The sequence below is a fragment of the Lepidochelys kempii genome, chromosome 3 (assembly GCF_965140265.1).
Source record: "Lepidochelys kempii isolate rLepKem1 chromosome 3, rLepKem1.hap2, whole genome shotgun sequence".
In the NCBI taxonomy this organism is placed as follows: Eukaryota; Metazoa; Chordata; order Testudines; family Cheloniidae; genus Lepidochelys; species Lepidochelys kempii.
In genome coordinates, this window is record NC_133258.1 from 45,598,491 (window position 1) to 45,609,105 (window position 10,615).

General features: G+C 44.7%; 1 protein-coding gene across 2 annotated transcripts in view; it reads right to left on the reverse strand.

The window, feature by feature from the left end:
• GCLC (glutamate-cysteine ligase catalytic subunit) overlaps window positions 1-9,970 on the reverse strand; it is a 57,030-nt gene extending 47,060 nt beyond the window's left edge. For both annotated transcript variants that reach the window (XM_073336265.1, XM_073336264.1), the window contains exon 1: window positions 9,695-9,970. In XM_073336265.1, the coding sequence (XP_073192366.1) occupies window positions 9,695-9,844 (150 nt within the window). In that variant the 5' untranslated portion in view covers window positions 9,845-9,970. The remainder of the gene's footprint in view (window positions 1-9,694) is intronic.
• Window positions 9,971-10,615: the final 645 nt, after the last annotated feature.

The following is a 10,615-nucleotide window of genomic DNA, read 5'->3' on the forward strand; positions in this document are numbered from 1 at the left end:
TACCATTCAAGCACCATTCAAATACAGCCACCATTCAAATGCAGCCAGTCATGCTGTATTTGGCTGGGGGCCAAAGCTGTGCAGTTTTTCATGAAGGAGAAGAGTTTAAAAAAATACAGCCTGTTTTCCGAATTTTAATGTCTGGAAGGATAATTTGCAGGGGCTTAAAAGAACTGACATGACCCAACATTTAAATTTTGTAAAAACAAGCTTTTACAAAACTTAAAGACCAATACAAGTATTTCTACAAACTTAAGATGCCAAGGAATTGATTTAAAATAGCATTCTTCTGCAGCTTATGAAACCAATGTATGGTAGCAATAAGTAGAACCTGAGAATGAAAGTCCGTTCATTCATCACCATTCTCCATGTTTGGAGAAATACACATAAAGTAAACAAAGAGCATAAACAGTGATGAACATATTGCCTTTTTAAAATGCTCACTCCTAATAGCATTAGTAACATAGGTAAAAAAAGATGCATTTTAGGTGACTGTGTCAATTTGTATCTTCACCTAGCTGAAGTTTTCAAGATTTACATATAGATAACTAGCAACATAGGCAATGCTATAACCAGATCAGACAGCAGTTCATGTATTCAACTATTCGGTTTTTGACAACGGCTAGTACCCGATACGTCAGAGGAAAGTTAAAGACAATCTGCAGGGGACCATTATGGAATAACCTACTCACATGGTTAGGTTTTTTTCCTATCCCCCTCATAGGTTGGCTAGTGACCCGAAGCACGAGGCTCTCTTACTTTTTAAAACCTTACTTTTGTAATTCTGGCTATACTTGTCATTCATTAAAGCATTAAAGACTTTTTTCAATTCTGTTAAATTCTTGGCCTCAAAGATATTATGCAACAATGGGTTGCACAGGATAACTGTATTGTACAAATAAAAATAAAATAAATAAAAATACGTTTGCAGCTCTTCAATTTCAATGACTTATTCTTGGAAGATGAGAAGGTTAAATATTCAATTTACTTTCTCTGCATATCATGTCCTTTTGGGGGGAGGGGTTTGGTCTCCTCTCTAAACTCTTTTCAACTTCTCTTCTTATGGAAGATTTTCCTTTATTCATTTTTACTGTCAAGTCTCCAAAACTCTTTTCTCTTTTTTTTTGAAACAAACAGAAACAGAACTCCGCATTCCAAATGAGTGTAGCACAGATTTATATAACAGTATTATAATTTTTCAGCCATATTCTCCATCCATTTCTTGTGGAGTCTAACACTATTCACTTTTTTGGGGGACCACCACCCAGATTCTTTTTACCTCAGCTGCTTCAGTTAATTTACAACTATTCAAAAACCATGGGGGCAATAATACAACTGTCAAAGACCCATCAGCTTCACTCTGTGACGGCTGCTGCTGGGAACAGCTTTAAACAGCATCTGAGGACTGGCACAGGATCTAGCTCTGGAAAGCCCCATAAAAGATGGGAGAAAGTTAAAATTACTAGAGTCTTATTACCATCCATGCAATGAATATGTCTCTCTTCCATATTTGTCAGACAACTACTAGCCAGAGATAACATCCCTGTGTAGATTCCAGGAACTACATTTTAGTAAAGAAACCAGCTTGCCCTTCCCTTTCACAGCACATGGGAAGGAGTGCTTGGCTTCTTGCCCGGGTGTTGCTCTTGGCAATGGGGCCACTCATTTTAGTTCTCTGGTTTAGCATAAGACCATAAGAACAGCCATACTGAGTCAAACCAATGGTCCACCTAAGCCCAGTATCCTGTATTCCAGCAGTGACCTATACCAGGTGCTTCAGAGGGAATGAGCAGAACAGGTAATCATCAAGTGATCCACTCCATCTTGCCCATTCCAAGCTTCTGGCGAACAGATGCTGAGGACACTTCACAGCATGGTTTTGCATCCCTGCCCATCCTGGCTAATAGCCATGAACTTATGTAGTTCTTTTTTGAAACCGGTTATAGTCTTGGCCTTCACAACATCCTCTGGCAAAGAGTTCCACAGTTTGACTGTGCGTTGTGTGAAAAAATAATTCCTTTTGTTTTAAACTGGCTGCCTATTAATTTCATTTGGCTACCCCTAGTTCTTGTGTTATGAGTAAACAACACTTCCCTATTTACTTTCTCCACCCGCCATGATTTTATAGACCCCTATCATATCCCCTTTTAGTCATCTCTTTTCCAAGCTAAAAAGTCCCAGCATTCTCTCTCCTCGTATGGAAGCTGATCCATACCCCTAATAATTTTTGTTGCCCTTTTCCCAAAACATATTTAAGATGGGGCAACTACATCTGCACCACAGTATTCAAGATGTGGGTGTTGCATGGATTTATATAGAGGCAATATTATATTTTCTATCTATCCCTTTCTTAATGATTCCAGACATTGTTAGCTTTTTTGACTGCAGCTGCACATTGGGTGGATGTTTTCAGAGAACCAACCACAATGGCTCCAAGCTCTCTTTCTTGAGTGGTAACAGCTAATCTAGACTCCATTTTATATGTATATGTTCTCCAATGTGCATTACTTTGCATGTATCAACACTGAATTTATTCTACCATTTTGGTGCCCAGTCTCCCAGTTTTGTGAGAATCCTTTGTAACTCTTCGCAGTCTGCTTTGGACTTAACTCTCGAGTAGTTTTATATCATCTGCAAAATTTTGGCACCACACTGTTCACCCTTTTTTCCAGCATATTTATAAATGATCTGAACAGTACTGCTTCCGGTACAGATCTGTAGGGAACATCACTATTTACCTCTCTCCATTCTGAAAATTGACCATTTATTCCTACCCTTTGTTTCCTATCTTTTAACTAGTTACCAATCCATTAGAGGACCTTCTCTCTTATCCCATGGCAGCTTACTCTGCTTAAGAGCCATAGGTGAGGGACCTTGTCAAAGGCTTTCTGAAAATCTAAGTGTACTATACCTACTTGATCACCCTGTGACACTGCACCACATTCTTCAGTGATATTATATATATATCTATGCCAAAGTGCTGCCGAAGGCTCGGAGCGACTGAAGGAACTGGTTCTTCAGCTTCTGGCAGCGTGTGTGCGTGTAAAAAATAGGATTATGGCATAAATATGATGCATTTTATGCAAGATGGGTCATGTGAGAGGTCAGGATTTGTTGAATATATTTGCATGCATGTATCATTTTTGAATCTGAAGTTATGAATATTCACTATGTATCTGTATTTCAAATGTACTTACACCTGGGTAACACCTGCTAGATAATCAGTCTATATAGTTGGTGGGGAAGAGCCTATTCAGGGCAACGGGCCATTAGGAAAAAAAACAATAGGCCTTAGGAGAAGCTTATCTCCCACCTAGCGAGCCTTCCTGCGAATGCTCCGAACAGCCTATAAATAATGGCTGCTATGACTCTACACGGACATGTGACCAGGCTACATGATTCTTGACTCCATCTTGAGATGTCAGTATTTTTCCACAGATTAGTCTGGGAACCACGCTTTAGAATAAAGGTTCTTGCCCTATACAAGAGCTATATAAAGTAGGGAGTGACATCAGCTGTGGTTCTTCACTCCCCACACAGGAAGACTCCTGGAAACACCTGAGGAACAGAGACTGAACTGGGGGAGGTGCTGAGCCCAGGCTAAAGGGATTTCTAGCCTATGAATGAAACACCTGGGGATTCCAAGCTATAAAGCAAGTGCAGCTTGCCACTTAAGAATCTGCAGCCTGCTTGTATCATCTCTTAGGATGAGAATCTGCTAATTCATATCCAATCTATTTAGTATATTAATCTTAGTTTGCATTTTTTTATTTATTTGCTAGGTAATCTGCTTTCATCTGTTTGCTATCACTTAAAAGCTCTTTTTTATAGTTAATAAACTTGTTTTGGCTTTATCTAAACCAGTGAGTTAGAGTGAAGTGAATGGGAATCATAGCTCAATGGGCAAAGGCTGTTGCATATTCCTCTCCATATTGAGGGAAGGGGCAAACTTTATCAGCTTACACTGTACAGTTCTCTGTGCAGGACAAGACAGCATAATTTTGGGTTTATACTCCAAAGGGGATGCATGCCTAGGGAGCTGGGAGCCACCTTAGTTGTAGCCTTCCTATGCAGGGGCTGGTCAGAGAGCCTGCATGTGATTGCAGCTGGGTATGTCCTTACCTGTATGGTAAAAGTGCAGGCTGGAGGGCGTTGCAGCTTGTCACAGCAGTGCTATCTGAGAGGGAGCTCAGGCTAGTGGGTCAGGGAGCTCAGTATTATCCCAGTTCCAGGTGGCACCCCGGGGGCATCCATCATAGCCCCTTTTCCACATGCTTGTTAAGCCCCTCAAAGAATTCTAGTAGATTGGTGAGGCATGATTTCCCTTTACAAAAACCATGTTGACTCTTCCCCAATAAATCATTTTCATCTATGTGTCTGATAGACATAGATGAAGCTGACAGAACAATTTAGAGAAAAAGAAAGGGTTAAGATGATGAAATACAAGGGGTCAGGAAGAAACAAGGTGTACAACAAAACCAAGAGAGCGCGCACTTTTTTTATAGCTTAAAAAGAGGTGACTGATAACATTAAAATTAAATAAAATGCACAAAGAATAGACAACTGTTTTATTATTCATTTAAATTTTAAGGAGCGTGGTGGCAGATTCTTCAGTGTGGCTAATATACTTAGCTGCCAGGCAAGTTTCAAGCTGTCCAAATTCATACGTCTTTTCTTTAAAATGAAAATGACCCTGTGAAAATTGAATTCACTCATTGTATTCTATGCCTAAAAACTCACAGTGACATTATTTGTATCCAATAGAAGGGTCATAGTGGTCTAATTTCAGAAAACAAGCAAGGACAGAATAGAAATCGCAAGCCGGATTATCAAGTCATTCACATTTTTGCACATAAAAATCATCATTTCTTTCTGCAGCTTTCATTTTGACCAAAAATGTTACCCCCTTTGCAACTTTTACACACACACACACACGCATCTCCTTCCTGTTCTGGTGCTGCTGTTTAGTCCCTTTCCACATCTCTCTTCTAGTCACTTTTGCTCACACCATTCACTCCAGGTCTGGCATGGCACAAGGTCTGAAAAATAATCAATCATCTTGTTCTGTCTTGCAGCAAAGTGGACTGCAGAGACAAACAAATAAAATATGTGCAGTAGTGTTTCACTTTGTATACCCAAGCGCATGCACAGCACAAAGCAATGGAACGGAGCCGAGTGGCCAAGAGGCCAGCCATTTCATTCTTCAGAATCCAACATAGGCTGCAAAGTTAAACTTCTTATGTCTGCTTTGAGTTGCAGACAGAAAGATGGACTGGAACAGAATGGGAAACAGGTAAAGCACCAGCATATAGATAACTTCTCAGGAGGGTAACTGTGGAGAAGCCAGAATATGGTCTACCTTACCTCTCTGCAGCATAGGTCTTTATATCGCAAGTATCTGCCAACCCGCACTACAGTGAATCATTAATTTGACTGTAAATAAGGAAAGAAGTTAAAAGAAAAGGTGAATGATGCCCTCTCCTTTTTATAAGAACTTTATTTTGTAATCTTAAAGAGACTTTTAATAAGATTTTCTAAACAGGAAGTTGTATTTGTTGTTATTGTTGTACGTCTGTCGTTGCGGATGTGGGGCTTCAGTTGTTGGAGTAGTGGGTTTTTTTGGAGAGAAACAGGTCAGAAGAGAGGGAAGCAGCCCGGCAAAGACATGACAGAGTATCACCTGAGCCTCTCCCAAGCCTGTAAGCAAGATGGTAGATTAGTAGCTCAAGAGATCACAGAGCCAATGCTTTGATCTTTCAAACTTGCTACTGAAAGGTGGGCAGGAACATTGTGGAATTACACTGGGAGGGATCAGAAGCTGTGTTAGTCTGTATCAACAAAAAGAACATGGAGTACCGTAGAGACTAACAAATTTATTTGAGCATACGCTTTCGTGGGCTAAAACCCACTTCATCGGATGCATGCAGTGGAAAATACAGTAGGAAGATATATATACATACAGAGAACATGAAAAAATGGGTGTTGCCATGCCCACTATAATGAGAGTGATCCATTAAGGTGAGCTATTATCAGCAGGAGAAAAAAACCTTTTGTAGTGATAATCCGGATGGCCCATTTCCAACAGTTGACAAGAAGGAGAGAGTAACAGTAGAGGGGAGGGAAATAAGCATGGGGAAATTGTGTAATGAGCCAAAGAAAAAAAACTATTTCCACCTGAAAGCACTTGCAGCCCCAACTGAAGTCAGGGGAGCCATTGGTCCTCAACACCTTTGTAAGCCAAAGGCATAGTGTGCTACAGGTATGCTATGTTAGAGGATTATAATTACAATGTTCTAGAATGGACAAGACATTGGACAGCTCTACAACCCCAGGCTACAGGTTCTCTCTGCATTCACAAGCAAACACAGTGAATCCACTTTGTGAAAAGGAATTCTGGAGATGAAGGGGGAAGGCATCTTTTAAATATTTCTATCTGTCTGTGGACAAGAACAGGGAGGATCTGCAGGTATGGAGCTCACTGTTTATCTTCCTCAGTGTTCCGGACACAGAGCTGGGCAGGCAAGCATATCTTTGATAGTATTCCTTTTAAAAAAAAAAAAAAAACCAAAAAACCAGAAATAAAGCTATTACCCAACTGTATCCCAGAACTGTATTTTAGAACATCAGTTTTATTACAGTGACTGTATCACTACAGTTAAGTGAGCTGTCATCTCCATTATTAATTCCTATCTTTAAGGGTTTATAGCCAAGTCAATAAAAAAATTTTCAAGCTATAATTTGATATACAAGGTCCAAGTCCACAGCACTTTTTTCTGTCAAGTTTAAAACAGGGTTAATTCTTCTGAGTTCAACATAGATGCCACAATGCTTTCCACAATCCTTCTGGCTATTTGATCAGAGAAATCTAAAAGTCAAGTTTCTTTTTCAACTAGTCAGTTTCTAATACAAATGAACCTTTTTACAAGTGGAAGAAAAATATGGAAGCAAAATAAGTTACTGTTCTGCACGTGCACAAACCATAAGTTCAAACCACAAATTTCACCAACCAATGTTTGACAGATTCCAATACCGTGTTGAGCCCTTAAGACCCACTGAAATAACAGCTTACAATATGTCAAGATAGACCTATCTTAACATACACTGATACTACTCTGACAAGTAAAACAGAAGGTGTCAGTGCAATGCATTATGTAGCAACAGTAAACAAACAGCAGCAATGAAATAATGAATGATCTTTTCTGATTGAGTTGAGAACTCCTGCTTGCTCTATAAAAATTGTTTAAAGGAGCTGCAGGTATTAACCTGCTCTCTGAAAGGCACAACATAATACAGTACACATCTGTATCGCTACATCTGGGGAAACCGGTCAGTACAACTAGAAAGAGGGAAAGTTTGTTGCCTGTAATTCTGCTTCCCTGAAGGCCTACAGGCTTCTCAAGCCTGCATTTTAACTCTTTAGCATGAGATTGGTACAACTCCCCTAGATCTTAAGATTTTGACCCTTGAGAACATCAGCAGCCAAGAAGAGGGCAAGCCATTCCTGCTACTGAACATCATCCATTGCCCCTGCCAAATATAAAAGTTGCCTTCTGATAGCTCCAGTCAGTTCTTTTGCATGGGAAAGGAAACTGCCAGAAAGAAAAGCTAATTTAAGACTAAAACAAGAGAAGAATAAAAAAAAAAGATGTAACAGAAAACCTAAAAAAAATTAACTTTCATACTAAGGCTACAGGAGTTCTGCTCTGCCGCTCCTTAATCCCGAGATTGCTCATGGACAGACTGTCCACAATAGTGCTCTGGCCTGGAAAGAGATTTGGTAGTTTACGTCTGGTCAGAGAAAGAACATTAAGAAGGGTTACAGCCAAGAGTGGAGAGAAGAAGAGACCTAGGGCTTGCCTACACTGGCAACGTTAAAGCGCTGGTGCACTGTCTACACTGGCGCTTTACAGCGCTGAAACGTGCAGCGCTCAGGGGGGTGTTTTTTCACACCCTGAGCGAGAAAGTTGCAGCGCTGTAAAGTGCCAGTGTAGACAAGCCCCTACATTCCCTCAGCGGAGAGGGCAGTCTCTTTGCCCAGCTACCTTCAAGGGGCTCAAGACCTCGCTCCCACACTTGCAGAGCTTCCCAAACAGGAGACACAATCAAAAGCCTTCCTGGATTGTTTACATAAAACATAGTGGCCCAAGAGTGCACTTGCCCCATGACCACCTTTTCGGATATCAGGTCTCTGACAACTGCCAGTGTGTACAGGGCTGCCCTAATCTCCAGAGCATTTATAATCCGTTAAAGACTAAATTCTTTCATAATGGAGCCCCTCCCAGGTTGGATATACCTGTGGTTACTGTGCTTTGGAAGAGAAGTGTTTGAAAACCTATTCTTAATTGCAAATTGGATCTCTCTGGTTTGATAATGATCTAGGAACAGAGCTTGAGGTGCAATGCAAGAGCCCCTTGTCTATCTTGTTTCCTACTGGGATCTCCAGGTCTCCTGATGTTACCTCATAAGGAGATGTACTACTCGATAGCTCTAGATAACAAGACCGAACATTTGTATTAGGGTTCAAGCTGTGACCTGCTAGCTCTTCCTTATCGTTTTTGACAGAACGATGATGTCCTAGATCCCATTGTGGGGGAGGGAAGCCTTGAATTAAATTAGTCTGTGCAGAGGATAGAAATTTCTCAAAGGGTGGTCCAAGGCTGTGGAACGAACAACTCCAGGAACTGAAAACTATCACAAACCTCACCACCTTCCACTCCAAGTACTAGGAGCACTTCTTTGAATTTATAAATACATAGCAACAGGTGTATTTAAACAAAAAACTACCAAAACACACCATGGCACATGAGAGGGGATGAGAGAATAAACATCACCTTGCTTAATGAATGACTGGAAGATGCTCAGATACTATGAGCATGAATGTGGTTTAAGGAGTTAAGACCCAAAAGGAGAATCCTGAACAGATGGTCTCCAGGAACCTAACATTGAAGATAATCTGCTGTGGCTCACGAAAGGTTATGCTCAAATAAATTTGTTAGTCTCTAAGGTGCCACAAGTCCTCCTTTTCTCCCGACACTGACTCCAGCCCCCTCTTACAATTTTCCACTCCTGACAGTTAAGTCAGGAGCTTAATATGAATCGCCCTTCTCTGTAGTTTGGTTTTTGAGACTCGGTTTTTTTTAAAGCAGGAAGGGCTTGGGCTCAAAAAGCAAAACAATTTAAAATCAAAATTAAAAAAAAAGCAACCCTCTGCAGTTGCTGTGAGGTCGCAGCGCCCCGGGTATCACAAGCCTAGAGATGCCACAGGAAAGCGTTTAAGCATCGCTCGGGGGCCGGAGCGCGCTCTGCGGGGGGGGGAGGCTGTTCAAACACCGACGGAGAGTTACCGCCCCCACGCCCCGATCCCCCCCCCGCACGGCTCCACACCCGCGCCTCCCGCGCCCCGGCCAGCAGCCCCGGGGCTCGAACTCCGAGCCGCCCCCCGGGGAGCGAAGCGCCCCCCCCCCGAAGCGGGCAGCCGCACCAAAGGCGCCGGGCGTGCGGCGACCGCGGGGCTGGAGGCACCAGGGGCAGCCGCCTGGTCCCCCGCCCGCCGGGCCCAAACCCGCCCTGCCCCCAGGGGGCGAGCGCGAGCCGCCCCCCGGCCGGCGCCCCCACGCCGCAGGGCTCTCGGGAGGGAAGCGGAGAGGCAGAGCCCGCGGCCGCCCGGCACCTGCCTGCCGCCCGCCCCGCTCACCTCGTCCCCCCATTTGAGCACGTCCTTGTGGCGCTCGGCCACGGCGCGGTAGATGTGCAGGAACTGGAGGACGCCGTGCCGGCGCACGTGCTCCGCGTGCCGCTGCGTCTCCTCCCAGCTCAGCGGGGAGCCTTGCGACAGCAGCCCCATGCCGAAGCCGCCGCCGCCGCCGCCGCCGGGCCCGGGCTCTCGGCGCGGCAGGTGCCCCCGGCGAGGCGGACGCGGCTAGGGCGCTGGGACGCAGTGCGCGGAAGCGGCGGCAGGAGCCTGTGTCCCGGCGTAGCACGTGACGGGGGCTGGCGGCGGCCCGCGTCAGGCCGTGACTCAGCACTTTCCGCCGGGCCCGCCCCGCGCCCCGCCCCTGGGCCGCCCGTCACCCCGCGGGGCGGGCCCGGCCGGGCCTCGGCAGAAGCCTAGCGCCCCCGGGCTGAGGAGGTGGGAGGTTACTTCGGGCGGGAGCCACGCCCCGATTCCCGCTCCAGGCTGGAGGCGGAGCCCTGCCGGCCGGCAACTTCCTGCGCCCGCGGCCGGGGCGGCCTTGCAGGTGCGGGACGCCCTCGCCAGGTAAAGGGCGGCTCTGAAATCCACCTGCGGTGACTTGAGCGGGGGGGGTTCCGAAGTATCGCCCCCGCCTTTCCCTCAGAAAAATGGGTTTCTTAAGCCTCCCAGACTGTACCAGCGTTTTTGGGGTGCGCACACCATGGCTCCGGTCGCCACCCCCCCACTGATCGTAGTCACTTGCCAGTGATCCCAGGTAGCGGATGGCCCCCAGAAGCTCTCTGGAGCAGGAATATTTAAAATAATATTAGATTCCCCGGGCTAGCACGTGCTAAAGGATCAGGGGTGAAATGGATTACAGCGCTGATACTCAGTGGTTCAGGAGCCGAATTAGGGATCATTACCCAAAAGAGCCACAGTAGC